Genomic DNA, 20,817 nt, shown 5'->3' with positions numbered 1-20,817 from the left:
TTTTTTTTTTTTTTTTTTTTTTTTTTTTTTTTTTTTTTTTTTTTTTTTTTTTTTTTGCCTTACTATACTATGTGGGTTTTTTTGTTTTTTTTTTGCCTTACTATACTATGTCCTTTTTATGCCTTTTTATACCTTTTTATGCCTTACTATACTATGTGGGTTTTTTTTTGTTTTTTTTTGCCTTACTATACTATGTTGTTTTTATGCCTTTTTATACCTTTTTATGCCTTACTATACTATGTTGTTTTTTTTTTTTTTTTTGCCTTACTATACTATGTTGTTTTTATGCCTTATATACTATGTCTTTTTTATGCCTTACTATAGTATTTCATTTTTATGACTTTTTATGCCATACTATACTATTATGTTTTTATGCCTTAATATAGTATGATGTTTTCATGAATTTTTATGCCTTACTATACTATGTGTTATTTTTTGTTTTTTTTCCTTACTATACTTTGTTATTTTTTTGCCTTATTATATTATGTTGTCTTTATGCCTTACTATACTATGATATTTTTATGACTTTTTATGCCAAACCATACAATTTTGTTTTTATGACTTTTTATGCCTTACTATACCATGCCATTTTTTTAAACTTTTTTTTGGCATACTATACTATGTCGTTTTTATGACTTTTCACGCCTTACTATACTATGTCGTTTTTTTTTTTTTTTTTGCTTTACTATACTATGTCCTTTTTATTCCTTTTTATGCCTTTTTTTGCCTTACTATACTATGACGTTTTCATGACTTTTTATGCCTTACTCTACTATGTTGTTTTTATGCTTTACCATACTATGTCAATTTTATGACTTTTTATGCCTTACTGTACTATGTTGTTTTTTTTACTATACAAGCATAATACCTGGAAATGCATCTTTATTGCACTTTTTATGCTATGTCGTTTTTATGCCTTACTATACTATGTCGTTTTTATGATGTTTTTATGCCTTACTATACTATGATATTTTTATGACTTTTTATGACTAACCATACAATGTCATTTTTATGACATTTTATGCCTTACTATACTATGTCGTTTTCATGACTTTTTATGCCTTACTCTACTATGTTGTTTTTATGCTTTACCATACTATGTCTATTTTATGACTTTTTATGCCTTACTGTACTATGTTGTTTTTTTTACTTTTTTGCCTTACTATACTATGTTGTTTTTTTTACTTTTTACACTTTACTATACTATGTCCTTTTTATGCCTTTTTATGCCTTACTATACTATGTGGGGTTTTTTTTTTTTTTTGCCTTACTATACTTTGTCGTTGTTATGCCTTATATTCTATGATGTTTTTATGCCTTATTAACTATGTGGGGTTTTTTTTTAAATTTCCCTTACTATACTATGTCGTTTTCATGACTTTTTACGCTTTACTATGCTATGTCGTTTTTTTGACGTATTTTTGTCTTACTACACTATGATGTTTTTATGCCGTACTATACTATGACATTTTCATGACTTTTTAAGCTTTACTTTACTATGTTGTTTTTATGCCTTACTATACTATGATACTTTCATGACTTTGTATGCCTAACCATACAATTTCGTTTTTATGACTTTTTAGACCTTACTGTAGTAGGTTGTATTTATTTTCCAACAATGATAATACAGGCATAATACCTGGAAATGCATCTTTATTGCACTTTTTATGCCTTACTATACTATGTCGTTTTTATGCCTTACTATACTATATTGTTTTTAATGAATTTTTAAACCTTACTATACTATGTCGTTTTTATGCCTTACTATACTATGACGTTTTCATGACTTTTTATGCCTTACTATACTATGATATTTTTATGACTTTTTATGCCTTACTATACTATGTTGTTTTTATGACTTTTATGCTTTACTATAATATGTCATTTTTATGCCTTATATGCCTTATTATACTATATCGTTTTTATACCTTACTATACTTTGTCGTTTTTATGACTTTTTATGCCATACTATACTATGTTGTTTTTAGGCCTTACCATACTATGTTGTTTTTATGACTTTTTATGCCTTACTATACTATGTTGTTTTTTTTTACTTTTTTGCTATACTATGTCCTTTTTTTTTACTTTTTACACCTTACTGTACCATGTCATTTTTATGCCTTACTATACTATGTTGTTTTTATGCCTTTTTATGCCTCACTATAATATGTTGTTTTTATGCCTTATATGCCTTATTATACTATATCGTTTTTATACCTTACTATACAATGACGTTTTTTGACTTTTTTATGCTTTACTATACTATGTTGTTTTTATGCCTTACTATACTATGATATTTTTATGACTTTTTATGCCTAACCATACAATTTCCTTTTTATAACATTTCATGCCTTACTATACTATGTGTTTTTTTTGTTTTTTTTATGCCTTACTATACTATGTCGTTTTTATGCCTTACTATACTATGTCGTTTTTTTGACTTTATTTTGGCTTACTATACAATGTTGTTTTTATGACTTTTATGCTTTACTATAATATGTCATTTTTATGCCTTATATGCCTTATTATACTATATCGTTTTTATACCTTACTATACTTTGTCGTTTTTATGACTTTTTATGCCATACTATACTATGTTGTTTTTATGCCTTACCATACTATGTCGTTTTTATGACTTTTTATGCCTTACTATACTATGCTGTTTTTTTTAATTTTTTGCCTTACTATACAATGACGTTTTTTGACTTTTTTATGCTTTACTATACTATGTTGTTTTTATGCCTTACTATACTATGTCGTTTTTATGACTTTTTATGCCTTACTATACTATGCTGTTTTTTTTAATTTTTTGCCTTACTATACTATGTCGTTTTTTTTACTTTTTACACCTTACTATACTATGTCCTTTTTATGCCTTTTTAGGCCTCACTATAATATGTCGTTTTTATGCCTTATATGCCTTATTATACTATATCGTTTTTATACCTTACTATACTATGTCGTTTTTATGACTTTTTATGCCTTACTATACTATGCTGTTTTTTTTAATTTTTTGCCTTACTATACTATGTCGTTTTTTTTACTTTTTACACCTCACTATACTATGTCCTTTTTATGCCTTTTTATGCCTCAATATAAAATGTCGTTTTTATGCCCTATATGCCTTATTATACTATATCGTTTTCATGCCTTAGCATACAATGTCGTTTTTATGACTTTTTATGCCTTACTATACTATATGGTTTTTTTTTACTTTTCTGCTATATTATGTCATTTTTTTTTTACTTTTTACACTTTACTGTACTATGTCATTTTTATGCCTTACTATACTATGTTGTTTTTATGCTTTCCATAGGCACCCATGACAGCATCGGAGAGCAACGACAACTCCTATAATAAATGTTGCAGACAGTGTGCACACACCCTCCACACAGAGCATTGAGTTTTCTTTTAAGTTTTCCTTGCCTCATTCTGGTACACCAAATCCTTGTAGGTTCATTATCGTTCCCTGTGGATCTACAGTTGGATAGAACTGCAGTTGTTGTGTTTGTTTTTCCCTCCACTCAAAAACAAACTTACCCACAAAAAAGTGAGATTTACGCTTTATAACAACTGTGTTATGTTTTGGTTTTACAAGAGAGGACTTAAGTGATGACTGGTTGGTTTGGCAAATGCACGTCTTTTTAACCGCCCCACGTCCAGTAAACTGAAACACAAACCCAGCCAGCACTTTTGAATAGGAAGCATCGAGGACTGTCTCCCACACAGCAGATGAGAAATGGGATGTACCAGCCACAGCAGTGCTATGTGCCAACACAACCATGACAATATTAAAAATACTGATACTTAGCAGCTAATGTTAACCATGGTCATCATTTTAATTTAGTGTGTTAGCATTGCAACATCTGCACTGACAGAGTTCTGGACCAGTTGCAGTTTAGGTGAATTGGAAAATAGCTTATAGGAGTTAATGTCTATTTTTAGCCCTGTGACAGACTGACGACCTTTCCATGGTACAGTACACCCTGCCATTAACCCAGTGCATGATGGGATACACTCCTGCTCCTCACAGTTAACGATATATTCAATAACCATCAGTAGTTATTTAACTTCTGACATTTCACCATCAGCACGAGGCCTCGCGCCCTTCTACTGCACATCTAAACACTGTCAGACAAGTATATTTCTCTTCTCCCACAACCTTAAACTGACATTCATTCAATTTCAAATATGTGACGCTGAACGCTGGGTTTGAGATTATTGCAAGTAAACTAGGATGCCTGAGAAAGTGGAGACAGCAAATCTGAGGAGCAGGATGGTTCAGAGAAACCAATCTGAGGGAGAAATGGGACAAGATAGAAGCAATTTCACACAAATTATGACAAATAAGATCGATCCCACTAAGTCAATAGCCTAATGACCTGGTGTGAGTCTAAACATATCTCTAAAGGAACAAGTAATAATATCTTATCAGTCATTTGTCCCTAAAATACAGGATGTCTTAGCTTAAGGTTTGATGAATTTCATCGTTATATTTGTGTCTGTGTATGATTAGGCTGAATCTTGATCAACACAATTCAATAATTATATAATCACGGTGACTTTGTCTGGAACTTTTTAAAGATCATCTTTGAAGAAGATCCACCACAGCCACAAACTGTTTAATCATTTCATAAATTTATTTATTTTCAATAGTCTGAAAACTGCCATAACTCAAACACAGCGTTGGCCTCTACCCAAGCAGATTTGCAGCTTGTCAATATGTATTTATTACAGAAAGTTCTTCGGGGAGGGCAGGAGAACTTTACGACCGGTCTTTGCTGGACAAAGATGTTTTATTTCTTCGAACCTGCAATCCTTCTACAATCTTTTGCAGCTTTCAGAAAACATACATGCTGTTCCCTTTGTAAAATACCATACATTCAGCCTGGATCCATGGATCCACGTGACCCGTATAGCTACTGCTTTCCTAATAGCTTGCACTGTGTATTTGCACTTCTGGACACACATAATGTACTGCTCCATCTGTATGCCTGATAATGGTACATCTGAATAGCAGGCCATCCACTTCAACCTGCAACAATAGGAACAGGGAGTCTTTACACTGTATGCCCATATAGACTGTTATTTATATCCTCCTCTCTGCTGCTGTGACAACACAAATCCCCCTTGGGAGTCATTACAGTTTCATCTAATCTAAACTAATCTAAAGTACCATCGATATTGACGGCTGTTGCCTGACAAGTGTATGCTCTCACTCTCTCTCTGCCCTCCCCCTTATGTTAAAATACACCACTATGACTGATGGACAGAAAGCAATGGAAATGAAGAATGAAATAAGAAATAATGAGAAACTGCGATCTGCTTTCAATACCTAGTTTTAGATCTTTATATCTTTATATGTTTGTACAGGGTCTTTTTGATTTAGCAACTAACTCTTTCACCACTGTTTCAGCACAAAGCCATTACAGGCGGACGTTATTGGCATTAACATTTATGAGCAAGGCTAATGCACCTCAATTGGGCTAAAAGTGATTGCTGTAAAAAACATATTTTGAGTAATATTCCACCAGAGCAGAACATTTGGACTGTGTGTTTGGAAGTCTCCTGGGCCTGAACTCCTCTACATGTTTTGATTAGATTTTGGCACAACTGTACCCTCATATCCCCAGAGAATCATCAGTCAATATCCTTCATCTATTCCACACAGCAAAGTGCTTCCTTTGTGGTTATATTGGGAAAAGAAACATTTTAAAAAATATTGGGTATTACTGGACAATATTTCAGTTAATGGCAAACTACTCTTGCTGAAAATGTTTACTAATGCAAATGCTTCTATGGTAACAGGAGAAGCATTTTCTAAGCATCTATGTCAATCCCTCTTCATGTGTTGAGAGGCTGTTCAGCTGGGTGTGCCTGCAGCTCCAGAGGGAGGAGCAATTAGTGCTGGAGCATTTTCTGTAAGTATCCAAAAGGCAGAAGAAAGACATTATTTAACCTCTTTTACTCTCAGTTTTTGTAGTTTCTCGATTAATCTTGAATCCAAATGGCAGTGCACCAGGCTGCTAAATACTGTGGAGGAAAGGAGAGATAACTGTGGTGGTAAAAGCTTGAATTGAGCCGTAGCTGTTGTTAAAATAAAGGCAGTAGTGGGGTGTAATCGGAGCAATATTAGTCTTCAAAGATTTAATCTAAAGTTGTACATCCACGACAAAGAGATGGCCTCAAATGAACTATTGGTGTATAGTCATAAATAAGAGCCATTAAAATTTCTTGTCATTTTTGGCCTCCAAAGCCCTGTATTAATAATTACATACAAGAGTGATTTTGAAGCTCAGAGTGAGCTGCCCCGCTGTCGCCATCTTGGCAGTGTCTGACGCCGCCAAACTCCCAGCTCCAAAAATGGGCAAAGATGTGGGGCATGTGTGTCATGTGTGGAGATTTTGGTGCATGCCGGTTTGTGGCAAGGATACACTCACCCACCAGCCACACCCTCAATTATACATAACTTTAAGCCTTAATAAAAGCTCACAGTAGAGGAGGTATGCTAAAGTTCTAGCATAAAACATGAAAATATTCCCATGGGGGTTTACAGTTCGTACTGTAGAAAAGATATCACTCATTGACTCACCGAAAATTATTCACCAAACACTGGAACAGAAACACAAATTATCACCGCCAAGGTGGATTGCACATTTCTCTGAGCATGAACAGCAGTTTGTCTAGCTCACAGTCAGGAGGGATGACTGCACGTCCTATTTTCAGCACAGACGAAGACAAAATTCTCTCTATTTTCTTACATTTGCACACATTTCTCTTCCATCTGTCCCCACCCTCTGAGCTCTGGCTCCCCAGTCCCCTGTGATGATATATGGCTATGGTAGGGGTGTACTTTAAAGCGGCTGAGATTTACATCAAAATCGAGTGTTTGAGGCTGTGAGGCATGAGCCGAGTCAATAAAAGGCTAGATCCATAGCTTGGGCTATAGCAGGAGATAAATGGGACAAGAACACAGTTTCCAAAGATGCTTATGTGAACAGAGTAAGCAATTCTGAGGGAAGAAATCGACAAAACACTTGAGATGTTTAATCCCCTATTCATCCAGATAGTGAGGAAGAGGGACCATAAAATGTGAAATGCAATATAGTTTCTTTTTTATTTTTTTTACTTGTGAGTCTGTGTGTGTGTGTATGTGAGAGAGAGAAAAAAAAGGTCTCTCAGCAGCTGAATGCTTCACTTAGAGCCACATTATATTAGACAGACAGGCTAAGTGCTTTCCATTGTAGGCAGCTCCTTAAAAACTTCTGGTTTCTGCCCTAACTCGCTCCTCCGGCTCAAGTGACCAAGTGCATTTTAGTGGCCACTTCCTGGGTTTAGGTTGCATTGCCCTCATGCCTCACAGTGCAATTTAATTTAGGATGGAATCAACATTTCAGGCAGCTTCATAGCATGACTTCATTTACTGGCAAATAAAAATGTTGAAATGCTTGGAACGTCTGGGCTAGGACTAATTTTTGTCCAGTAATCCTAATTGAGCAAGTATCAGTAAAATCAATATTTTCAAACTAACAATATGTTTAATGACTACTTATTTGTGAAATGGATAACTTTTCACTCTTAGTGATAAACCCACAGAGAGAATTGTCAACTCACAGCTACAGCTCTACGGAGCAGTTTAGCATCTTTTAGTGCATTGTTTTGGTTTTCTAGCCCACAAATTTACCATTTAGACTCACTGTCACCATTGTCATCAAAAAAAAAAACTGATGATAAACCGAGTGTGTGCTACCTGCCCAGCACCACACAGGAGACAAAAGTTAATACCTAGCTTGCAGCTATTTCCTTTAAGAGTTGAGACCAAAACAAAGCTAGAGGGAGAGTGAATATAGACTTGCATTTATCACATGTTCAGACACAACTTCAAAATAAACAATAATGTTGCTTTGTGTCTGCTGGATGTGTAACAAGGTGGCTAACTGTTTGCTAACACATTCACTCTCATGGCGTTGCTAGGCAGCTGTTTTCAGTTAAATGTTTTCAGTGACTGTATGCTGCCTGGCCAGCAGTGCTAACTGTCAAGCTAGCTACTAGCTGGTGAACATAGAGAATTACATTTAGTTGCAAAAGAGCTTTATTTAATCTGGGAGTTGGTGGAGTTCAAAGAAAACTGAAAATTTCTTTGAATCTGCTGAATGTTAGCAACTGTTTGCTAACAATTCAGCCACACCAAATTAAAAGGAATATGTGTTCACGTCTTGTTTGTGCTGGAACCAACTCGCCAAGAAACTGCAGGTTTAAATTAGAATTACATTTAATACAATTCAGTGTTCGGCACTGGTCCAGTCAGAAGCTTTTGAATGTGGTAAATGTGGTAAGTAGTATCTAACATGGAGTGCTTTGCTTCCTTCATCTTGCCATCACTGGAGTCTCAAAAACATTATACATAACAAATATACAATATATTGCAATCTGGAAATGTGTATCTGATGAAATGATCATTTCATTAGTTTCATTAGTAGATCCGTGCAGATGTAAATGGTGGTTATCAAAGCTAATGGATATTAGGACGCTCTGTAATGGAAGAGTGCGAGTGGGCGGACACGACTGAAAAAGACGTGGTAATTAGCAAAAGCAATTCACTAAGTTGAGCCGGATTCCATTTAAGTGTTCAGCCACATAAATGCCTCGCTTGACATTAGTGCGAATGAAGACAACGCAGGAAGTAATGCACACACAAACTCCTTTACTCACAAGGTGATGAGGAGAGGAGACGCTCCACAGCCAATGCTGTCTGACACCTTAGTACACATTATGACTGCTGGGAACATAGCAGGAGGAAATCATTGGCATTGTGAGAAAGTGTTTGATTCATTTATGTGCACATGGCCCAGTGTAGCTATAAGCTGTAAGCAAAAGTGCAGTTACACTTTTAGGGCAAAGTTTTAGCCACATTTGAAGAGACTTTGGCATTCTGGGATGCCACTTTGTTTTAATTCACCGTCTCTAGTGTTTATGGCAGTTAAGAATATGTGAAGAAGTGGCAGATTGTGGTTTGCCTTCCTTCATTTTGTTATGCTCAGTGTCCCGAGAATGGCACAGCCATCTCATTATACCCATAAACCCTTGCGTTTTGGGGTTTCCTCCCATGGTTGGTTCAGATTGGGTTCTCACTCCTAAAAGAACCACCACCACTTAATGTTCCCTTGGAGGAGGAGCGAAATCTCTCAGGCATATCTGGGTGGTTAATTGTTGCCATGATGATAGTTTTCAGCTGTCCAGAGTTTGAGATATAGTGTGTCATTAACCATACCTGTTGCTCTTCTGATTCAAATAATTAAAGCTGCATTCATACAGGCATGTAATGATAGCTGACACTTAATTGGAGGTGAGACTAATGTTTGAGCCGATCTTCGTTCAGCTTTCAGTCACTTTGTTTTCCTGATTGATTTCCCCTTTGAAGCTCACACACTTTATACTAACAACCCCCTCCCAGCCTGCTGATGAAGACATACAGCATCTTTGACAGAGGGAGAAGCTTCAGGGCTCCTCTAATCATTATCGGGTCTGCTGTTGTCATTCAAAAGGAGAATTGGCCCGATCTGGATTCAGATCTCCACAGCTTTCTGAAGTCTCCAAGGCAGGGGCAGACATGAAAGGGATCAGGAGTAAGACATCGTCAGCTCTAATATGCTTTTTCGCTCGACTTGTCAGAGCAAAAAAAAAGTGGGAACAAAAGCCTAAGGTAGCAATATTCCTCTTCCTGTGAGATGAAAGCTAAACACAGCAACAAGTAGATGTGTTCTGCTCCCACTTTCAGCCCTAATTAGAGACTAGAGACTGTAAGTTATGAGTATCATCATTTGGGGCAGCTCTGTGCATATTATCGGCCATGTTTTGTTTAAATTGCCAATATAGTACTTAATATAATCATACACATAATTGTGCAACTGTACTGTACAACTATACTTAAGTTAAAAGAACAGATCAGCATTTTCCTGAGGGCAAGATGAAAAGATTGATAAGTGTCTGTGCGCTAAGAACAGATATGGAGTTTGGATTCGAGCTTCCTGCAGCTCTGTAGAAAAGACAGACAGCTCTTCTGCATGACGGCTAACTGTTAGCATATTGACAGCTTCTACCAGAAAAAGCTGCAAGCATCATAGCGCCATCTGGGCGCCAGATACTGTGCGTCCAGGTTTTGGCTCCTATTAGTACAATGCTGCCAAACCTTGAAACCAACACATTTATCAACTTCTTGGGAAGACATTAGCTTCTGTCCCTTGAAGACACTACATGAACAAAGGAATGTACTGTAAATGAGCTGTGAATGTAATCTGTAATCACAACCATTAATCATTAATCCCCTATTAGCCCAAGGAACTTTTCCACTATTTTATTTATAAGAGTTTGAGAAGATTAGTTTATTCCTGAGCTCTGTAGCCTACATACAAAGTTGGAGAATTTCATCAGTATATTTAGATGAATGCTAATGGCAGGGAATTAAAATTCTTAAATACAATTTTTTATGGATATGCAAATCACTGCGTAATGATATTATGTATTTATGTATTTTGACTTTGGGCAACTTTTTGAGCAGGCCGTTGCAACTTTTCATTGAAAAAAGTTGACAACACTACTGTAGATTATTTTTATGCTAATAGCTGTTAGCATAAGAATTATAATAGCATGAAACTCACCCTAAATCCACAAATTTGATTGATTTTGAACTCAATTTACATTTCTGTCCATTTCTAACTTCTTTTTTTTTATTATTATTATTTTGTGAAAAAAACAATTCAATTCAATAAAATTAATTAATTGGAAGAACCAACATGTTACAGCACAGGGTCTTCATCTAGGTGATTCTGTGCTTCCACCATTGGTCAGCTGAATGCCATGTGACTGTGTTGCCAACTTTGTCACTAGATTTAGAGACTTTCTCTTTCAAAAAAGCACCTAGCTACAAAGCTAGCAACTTTTTGGACAACCCTTGGCTACTTAGAAATCCTCAACTTCATACATTGACCATAGGCGGTCCAGCCATATACTAGGTTTTGACTTGTCTTGTTTCACTATGGACATTCAGGCTAATTGTTTCCACCTTCAACCAGTCTTTAGGATCACCATGCCCCAGCTCCAGCTTTCTTAAGGTACAGACAACAGATTTATGTTTCATCTAACTCTCTGTATTTTCCAAAATGTTCAACTTTTCCCACATCCCCTGCAGAAGTAATAAGTCTCTGTCTTGTTCTTCGTGGTGAAAGGTTTGTGTATGCACAGAATCTTTGGACTACAACATCAAAGGTGCATCACAAAAAACCATGTACTACACAGCAGTTAAAATCTGTCTGTTTAAATTAAACATCAAAGGGAACACGACACACAGTGTACTGTGTTATTACTGTAAATAACAGTGTTTTCCTTTTACCTCATTTTGCTCACCGGTCAGCAGGTCTAGATAAGGTTTGGGTAAACAAGCCTTTAACTGTACGGATTAAGATTTCACGGCTTCAATTTGCATAATCATAGTGTTACATAACTATAATGAGCTTATATCACATTCATTTAAGCTCATTTCATATTCGTTTTTGGAAGCAGGTCAAGTAAAATCAACTGTACGGGGGAAACATCTGTGGGATTTTTGCAAATACCAAACCGAAGCCGAAATCTGAACACCATTTATTTAAATGTGCGAACGCATGGCCTTTTCATGTTGTGTATTCGCTGTCAATTATCACATACATGGGAGAGTATGGATCTCATGTTGCTACGAAGGAATGTATGCTGCTGCAACAGCGAGGGGAGCTACACAATAATCTGGTATTCAGGCGCACGAAGAGGAAGCCTCGTTGTCCCTGAGCCTTCGCCTCTGTGTCTGTGTCACAATGATTTACAATAAAGCTCAGGAGAACTCGGTATGTGGGCTGCTGCATCAACATAATCTGAATTCGACTGTAGCAGCTGTAAAGAGCACACGCATCCCTCAGCTAGAAAAAAAAGGAATCCTGAGACTGGCGTTCCTTCCCTTTATAATTATGTGTGTTGTATAAATTCATGACTACGGTGTTCCTCATGAAAATCTGCTCTGCATGTGAAGGTTTTAACATTTGTTCTACTATTACACACTACTGAGACCATGTTTGACAGTTGCAGGAAATATGGTCACAATCTCCCCTTTCCAGAGTTACAGCTTTGAGTAATGGCGAGAAGTGTTTTTGCAGAACGTTATGATGTCACAGTGAAGCTGACCTTTGACCATTTGGACATAAAATGTTCATGATATATCGCATTCAACAAGAACGTGAGATCACAGTGACTTTGAATTTTGAACTTTGATTCACCAAAATCTAATCAGTTCATCCTTGAGTACAAGTTGACATTTGTGCCAAATTTGAAGTTCCTTCAAGGCTTTCCTGAGATATTGGGTGCACGGGAATTGGATGATTGGACGGAGAACCTGAAAATAATATGCCTCCAGCTCTGGCTGTCACCGGTGCGGAGGCATAAAAAGTAACATTCCTCATTTCTTTTGATTTATTTTAGGATTATTTTACTGGGAAACATAATTCATGATATTTAACTATACTTCTCTGCTTTATTGTTTTTCTAAAATTGGTAATTTCCATCCTGTCTTGTCTTTTAAAGTTCAGATATGCTTCTGTGCCTCTTTGTTTAATCATGGTTTTTTAAATGATTTCACTGCCCAGTGCTGCTGAATAAAAATCCAATAACTCAAAAGACATTCCAGAAATTAAATATGAGAGAAATGAGTCTGAACTTTTTTTGATAATTTAAATCCAATCTGTGAATAAGGAAAACCTGAGAAAATGTTGTTACTGACAGAGAGAACTCACCCTCTCCTCCTCCTCCCTGAGGTCAGGCATGGTGCTGACACACAGCGTCACAGCAGTGATGGCTACAAATATCACTGACAGACACGCGAAGATCTTCCCTGGTAGGCCGGAGTGGGGGTTCTCCACCATGTCCCTCAGTCTCCGCATGCAGCCCCCCACACGAGTCTCTTCCAGTGCTGCCACTCCAGGAGTCTGCTGGCTCTCCTCGCAGGACTGCGGCGACGTGAGCTCGGCCTCCTCTTCGTCCAGCCTCTGCTGCTCCTTGTACTCCTCCTGCCTGAGACGCAGCTTCCTGAGGCAGCACCAGTCCAGGTTGTTCTCCTCCACCCCCCAGTAAAGCAGCTCCTCCTGGAAGGACATGGCGCACATCTCCCTCAGAAGCCGCAGTTTACCTGCCGCCAAGAAAGTGACAATGGTGCGGAACGCCAACGGGCTTCGGTCAAAGAAATACTCGTTGCGGCTGCCGTCGTAGTCATCACACACGTCCATGATCTCGGCCTCGTTGCTGCAGCTGCGCAGCTTTCCAAGCCTCGATAAGGGAAACTCCTCCAGCGTTGACCAGGGGATGCGGTACTTGATGCCCCCCACGTTGATAATGGCTGCCCCATCAGCCAGGCCGATCTCGTCTCCATCCTGTTGGCGGGGCTGAGGGTGGAGCAGGAGCTGGGCTCGCTTGTAGAACACACCCTTCTTGGAGGTGACCTCTTGTGGGTTCTCTACTCGGTTGAAGTGGAAGGTGGTGAACTGGTGCTCAGTGCTGCCTGCCAGGAAGGCCACCTCCTGGTACATCCCTGCCACTCTGCTGGGGGAACCTGTCCTGTGCAATGCAATGGGAGCGGGGCTTCACAGGTATGTGAGGTGACTGGGAGCCAGTCACCCAGTCAGCAACACAGCGCGTCTCTGTAGGACAGAAACGACAAGTCACTGGTTACATTTCTCAATGTCTTTACACACTTTTTAGGATTGCAGTGCTCTCTATATCTCTGTTCTTCCAAACACTCCAGACAAGTCCCTGCATGAAAGGCTTCAGTCTGCCTCAAATGAAGTGCTTGTTGGATGGTTGAAAAGTGTCTGAAGCCTTCTCCCTCCACACCTTGCAGGCAGTAATGCCGTTCTCCGTACAACAACTTTATCACTTCTCATGTGTACAAACAACACGATACAATTCTGTCCAGACATGTGCACCTCTGTCCCTGTTTGTACGATCATGGTGCCAGTTGTCGCTACGTCACTAAGCTTCTGGAACCAAAGATTATGAGAAGATGTGCAGATTACGTTTGCTGTGCCGCTTTCTGATGTGACCAGGTCTTTAAAGTGCATCTTCAAGTGAGGCCATTCCTGCACCAGGTCGATGTGTACTCACTACCATTCAAAAAATATGACGGAGATACGATGTGTAATGCAAAGAAATGTGATTTTCATCTAAAAATCACAGCAATATCTTCGTCTTTTTGGTTGTGCTCCTTATTCATGGTTTTCGAATTAGAGAGTTTGCCAAGTTTTTCTTAATTATTTAATTTCTTTATATCTTCCTATTTTTTTGAATGAAAGCAATTTCAGGTTACAGTCTATGTTGACTGGTTTTCAATTCCATCAAATTCCAATTTCTTTTTGTTTTCATTAATGGACAAGGTCTATTTATTGAGCATTTTCACAGTGTAGAAAATACCAAGCACCCACAGGACCTGCATTACAGAAGAAAAGTCAATCATTTCTGACGATTACCAAAGAAAAAGAAACATAGGAAATATTACAAGGTTACATTCTCAGCTTCCATTTTTTTTCTACAAATGGCAAGAATGGCTTTGCATGTGAACAGTATGAGCTGACAGGCCAACTCAGTGCAGAAGGCCAACATGTTGCACTTGTGTGATCATTTAAATGCACATCCTGTGGTGCATTAACGGACAGATTTAACACCGTAGAAACTCTCATTTAATCCTCACACAGGTGAAAAAAAACAAAAACATTTCTACTGTATTAATTAAATCCACAGAATCCCAAAGTCATTGGCTTTTAACTACACTTCTGAAAACAGAAATAAACAGTCTGTAAAAGAAGACCCACGAGTCAAAACAGTCTGTAATTTAGAGGGAACTGTCAAATACCACTTTTCTGCAGTCTAATTGCAATGCAAGCACAAAGAAAAAGCAACCCCAACATCAAGTTGTGGTCTGAACTCACACTGAGGAATTAATAATGTTGTTTTTCTATTTACAGCATCACCAGGCTGCGGAACGAGATGATTTAAAGCACTGTTTAACAAACTGTGGGAAATCACAAACTCAATAACAGACATATCACAACACGCTGAGCCAAATATGAACCGAAGGAGAGTATCAACTGCTGTACAAAAACACATGTGACGTTAACATATGTTCAGTGTTTCACGTATGTGGTGATGCTTTATTCATTCTTCATTTCATATGAACAGCAGCTGCTGAATCAATGTATTATTCAGAACAGGCTTGTCTTGTCAACATGAAAAATAGCCTTTGTTCTGAAGAGGAAAAGACAACAACTGTAGGCATTTCTGCCTATATGGAAATGTTCTGTCTAAGAGCAGAATCCAAAATAAAAGCTTTAACACAGCTATCTAACACAACCCACATTTATTATATTTCTGCACTAGCTATCGATGTGATAAAAGACTAAAGAGAGTTTGAAGTGTTCAGCGTGTTTTGTGAGCCATTCTTTTCTTTGGCAGTCATGAAAACCTTTCAGCCACAACAATTTGTGAGAAGAAAGAACTAATAGCACAAAATGGCAACGTAACAAGGAGGAAAAACTTCAGATGAAAATGATTTCCCCTCGGATGCACTTAATGTTAGTGTTGGGGGGGGGGGTATGGTAGAACAACTCATATATTCATTTTATTTAAAACATGATTTTCAGATGGTATTCGTGCTTCTATAAAGGCTGACGAAACCTTTGTACTAACAAATCTTTCTGAATGTTTAAGAAGCTGCAATGAATAATAACGAAGCAAAAGAAAAATAAACATGTATTATTCCAAGTTTTGGAGTTTTTCAATCCATCCAGACAGTGATGTCTCACTCTGCTGTTTTTTTTCTGAATGAGACCACTCATCACACCCTGATTAAACACTGTGGCAGTCTGTGTATATTGGCTCTTTTCACTTCTTCAATCACAAGCACTTTAGATCCAATTACACATTTCTGAAGCCATGCTGTCTTAACAAACCTAGACATTTTCTTGTTTAATCAACACGGGCATCTGGATACACAATCCAGATAAGGATGACTGTACTGGGCCAGAGGCGGTGGGGCCGATGTAGGGAGACTGGGCACATCATCACAACAAATTAAGAGTGGGACCCCTCCAGCTATCCTCAGAGTTTCCTCTTCTATTGTGAGGCCAATCATTTTGAAACAGGCCGCTTTCTCTGGGGGAGGAGGGGGGTCAGAGAGCGGCACCTCCACAGCGACTCAGCAAAGTGCTTCTGACAGGAGCAGTTTATTGAGCATGACACTGCACCCAGGGGTGGCTTCAGGAGCACAGAGAGAATGAATTCTAGTCTAACAGGAGGAGATAAAACCACAGAGGAGCAACATCTCGAATAAGGCTTGTTGAGTCGTGGAAATCCTACATTTATGATCATATAAATGCAGGATTAAGTTATTTGCAGCAGGATTGACGCATATGTTTGGTTTAGTAAGTTCAGTCCTGATTACTGTGGTATTTTGAAACTGAATGATCAACACCACACTCACGTCTGTGCATTAAGTGTAAAGCTATAGCTGGTAGACAGTTTACAGCTCAGCCTAACACAAAGTCTGGAAGCAGGGGGGAAACTAGGCAGCCTGGCTCCGTCCAAAATTAACAAAATACACCCATCAGCACCTCTAAAGCTCACGACCTTATATCTTGGTTATTTAATCCATACAAAAACCAGAAATGATAGGTTGCAGTTTTAAGGTTACCTCTTTGCCAGGTGGACTGTTTCTTGGCCGAACAGAAAGCTGTTAGTGAGCTTTAAAGGTGCTGGTGGGTGGATTTTTTATTTTTTTTAACCTTTGGATGTAGCCTGGCTAGCTGCTTCCCCTGCCTCCAGCTTTTATATAAGCTAAGCTAAATGTCTCCTGGTTGTAGCTTACTAATGTTTACTGAAAACTCAACCATCCAGCACTTTAGACTTAAAGGGCCACTCTGGATAAATGTGCAACGTCTGATAATTTGCTGTAAGTGATGTCACTTGAGTCAGTGTCGGTTGGGAATGAAGACAAAAAGAAGCAAGCTTATGAGACCCTATTAGCACAACACTGGTCCAGTTGCATTGTGGGTAATGTATGTTCATGGGGAGCTTTTTTGAATTTGATCCTTTTTTTTTTTTGTCTGAGTCCAACAGCGTTACAGGAAATCATTTCATCAGCTTTAAAGGCCCTGCACACCCACACAATCATTCTGTCTAATTTGACCTCCACTCAGGTGGAAGTTGGATGGAGCAACCTACCAATAAGAATGATTGGCAGGTGCAACAGGAGAGTGAATGAGATGTTCTGTGAAAAGTCTAATCAGGTATAATAAGTGAAAACACCGGTGTAAGGGGCTTTTAGGTCTCACAGGTTTAGACTTTTTTGAAAAGAAGTGGATTATACATAGATATGATTCTTCCTGTTAGAGGAATGTGTGAATGTACAATAGTTCAGGGGTTTGAGAAAAAAATTACAGAACATCTTATCTAAAATTAGCCCATTTGAAATACCTGTGTGCCCACAGTTACATACTCTGAAGGAACACAGACTGACAAAAGGGAAAATACCAATTAGTTAGTTGAAGGTTCAAACAAAGAGCTGCTTTTAGTCTGGCTAGCAGCATGGCTCTAAGAATGGTAATGTAATGGAAGGACTTAAAGAGATACCAACTATTTCACAAGAAAAAAACAGTGCCATAAGTGTTTATTTATGTATTTGTAAAATCCAAATACAATAAAATACTTTGACGCACAAAAAACACATTTTCTAATTTAATAAAGCAGGTCATCAATGCAACAGAAAAAGGGTTTCGTCTCAAGTACTTTTCATCCCTCTCATCCTTATTAGACGAACTGTGCGCAGCTTATGAGGTCATTTTCACCACAAGAAGCTTTTCCCATAGAGCTGTGACCATCAGTGCCTGTGTGCTTGTGTTTCACATGCTGAATATGGATCTGCAAGCAAATAGTCCATTAAAAACATTTCCTGGATTTCTTTTCTTTAAGAAATACTTCCAGGGTGGGTTCAAGACACCGCTCTCTCTCTCTTTCTTCAGAAGTAGCAACTGAAAAAGATGCATTACTTTCCAATTCTGCATTATTCGTTTACCACCAGTTTCTCATGCAAATATCATTTACATGACTCTTTGCATAGCTGTGTAACCCATGCATCACCGATACATCCGCCTTCCCTCAGCCACTCAATCTTCATCTGTGTAAAAGGCCTGAAGCAGAGGTCTAGTTTAGGAAAGAGATCCTGAACGACACTGAACTATCACCCGACCTGCCCTAAATCAGACTGATTGATCTCCTCGGAGCGACTTTTTGTCAGTGACAGTCTGTTCTCAAAAATATGAGGACAATTAAGTTTCATGCCTGAAGAAGCGGCGCAGCAATCAGTGGATTTCATAATCTAGAATGATGCAAAACGTCCCTCTTGAACTGCAATAACCATGGAAAGAGAACTTCTCACAACACAATCACAGACACAAGAGTCTGATCGGCTGAGGTGTAGAGCAACTTCTAGATCATGAGTCATAGGACCTGATGATTTTGTTGACGCGCCAGGTTTTGACTCACTAAAGAAATATTTTATTATTGATAATTTATTATTTACAATGTCCATAATAGAAAATGGCAAACACCATGGCCTGCTTTCTGCAGTATGAATTATAAATGGGCTAAATGGGTTGCTCCAAGTAGACAATACTTTCCATACCCCAAATCCCATTATTTACTTATTGAAAGGCATTAAAAGCTTTAAACTTAACTCATTCAGTTTGGAGTTATTTACTTTCACAGAATACATTGAAGACCAGTAGTGAAGCCAGGAATAGGCTTGACCAACCAAAATACATTTTGTAACAATAAATATTAGAAATATATATATAAGGAAATATAAACTTTATTGATTGACCTGACCTGTTTGAGGTGGTTTTGTCTTATATTTAAGAATCATGGGAAGCTAATGGACTTTTATAAGCTGCTGTGGATGCTGATACATCATTATACTTTCAGTCAGCTCTTTAGTGTTGCTGTCAGAAACAGAGTTAATGCCGACAGTCAACCATCTACATGTTCACTAAAGAAATGTCACTGCATTATCCAACAGTTTAACTTCTCTTCTCAAGCTAATCCCAGACACTGAACAGTGCTGTAGTGAATCCAGCTTCTGAATGAGCTTCTGCTGCATTGATACTAATGCTAATGCTAAGTCCGGAAATGAAACTGGATCCACTGAGGAGAGTCAGTTTGTCGTGATTGTAGACCGTAAATAAAGACGGACGTACCCTTCGTGATGTCACCCAAGGGTTTCCAAAGAGTGGTTTTGAAGCTCAGAGTGGGCTGCACCGCTGTCGCCATCTTGGCAGTGCCTGACTCCACCTAACTCTCAGTTGGGCATTTTAACATGGGAGTCTATGGGGATCGACTCACTGTTGGAGCCAGACTCAAGTGGCCATTCAAGGAACTGCAGTTTTTGTCACTTCCATGTTGGCTTCATTTATCAGCCCTGCATGATGCTGGTTGGTCATGACATGGACACTGTTTGTGGTGTGAAGTAAACACTGCTTTTTGCACTAATGTGATGGGCAAGAGCAACACCTGTAATCACGGTAACCATACACAACAAAGATTTCTGGTGTCTGATGACTAAAAGTAATTTTCACCCAAGCACTAAAACTAAATCAAAACCAGGAACAAGAACTAAAACTGTCCTTCACCCACCAATTTACAACAAAATGTGAAAATATTTTTTGTGCAGAGTCTAGAGAGGAAAGTGGAAGTGCTTCTCATCGAAGTGTTCTGGACAGTTTTTCTTTGCACAGCATAACAACTGAGGATGCAGACTTCTGTAAAATATGCAGAAATTTCTCCAGCGGAACTGACGGACCATTTTTGAGATAAGTGTTTGTGGACTGGAAGTATTTAGTTTCACTGGGCAAGTTTTAAAGCTACAGGCCCATCAGCTGGTGTTAAATCAATTAAACCATGATGCCATGGACTTTTCCTTTTTTCCAGAGCAATGTGTGCAGTGTTTCCTGTTTATTTGTTTAGTTTGTACAGTATAGGTCATATCAGCGCTGTACCCTGTAGAGTCAATGTGCCTTTAGTCCAGATTTTGATTTTCAGATGCATTTTCCACATGAGATTCACCTGCTGTTGTGGCATATAAATAGTTCACAAAATGAAGGCTGGATGGGCTATAAAAGACAAGTTTCTGTCTGTTAACTTCTGCACAGCCTACGTACGACTGACACAGCTTTTAGAATATGCTGTTCAGGCAGTGTTGCCTGTGAAATGCAAAATGTTACTGATGTTTCATTTTTGACCAAGTTTGCTCACTTCTAGTTCTAATGAATTCTCCGTCACATTTTCAGAAGCTCATTTTTTCTGGGGGAAAAAAAAGTTGGCCCATTCACTTCTTTAAGGGCCTATCCATAATACAATGTCTGACAGCGCCACTGCTTGAGACTTCATAAGTACCGTCACAATCGCTAATAGAAATTTAAACCTGCGCTTCGAGCCCGACAGTCAGTGTCAATCAGTGGATTCAAAGGGCTGGATTTATCACAGTGTGAGACGGGGAGGAGGAGATAATGGGCTGAATAAATTGCTGCCAGGGAAAGGATCTATTTGATGGTGAATGTGTCGTTTGTGTGGAAGTACAGTTATTAGGACAGGGAGTTTAGAGATCACAGCAGAAAACAAAGAGAGGAACAGCCGCCTACTTGCAAACACACGAAGAATGTGGCACACACCCCCCCCCCCCCAAAAAAAAAAAAAGGA

The 20,817-nt window shown here is 38.4% G+C and overlaps 1 protein-coding gene across 1 annotated transcript in view; it reads right to left on the bottom strand.

The window, feature by feature from the left end:
• kcng2 (potassium voltage-gated channel, subfamily G, member 2) overlaps positions 1 to 20,817 on the bottom strand; it is a 39,322-nt gene that overhangs the window by 16,866 nt on the left and 1,639 nt on the right. The window contains exon 2 of the mRNA XM_023428515.2: positions 12,816 to 13,715. Within this exon, the coding sequence (XP_023284283.1) occupies positions 12,816 to 13,604 (789 nt within the window). The 5' untranslated portion in view covers positions 13,605 to 13,715. The remainder of the gene's footprint in view (positions 1 to 12,815; positions 13,716 to 20,817) is intronic.

Source organism: Seriola lalandi, unplaced genomic scaffold (genome assembly GCF_002814215.2).
Source record: "Seriola lalandi dorsalis isolate HSWRI2012SDOR001 ecotype SW California unplaced genomic scaffold, Sedor1 jcf7180002054879, whole genome shotgun sequence".
NCBI classification, from domain to species: Eukaryota; Metazoa; Chordata; class Actinopteri; order Carangiformes; family Carangidae; genus Seriola; species Seriola lalandi.
Note: the sequence above shows the minus strand (reverse complement) of the source record. Positions and strands in the feature narration are given on the sequence as shown.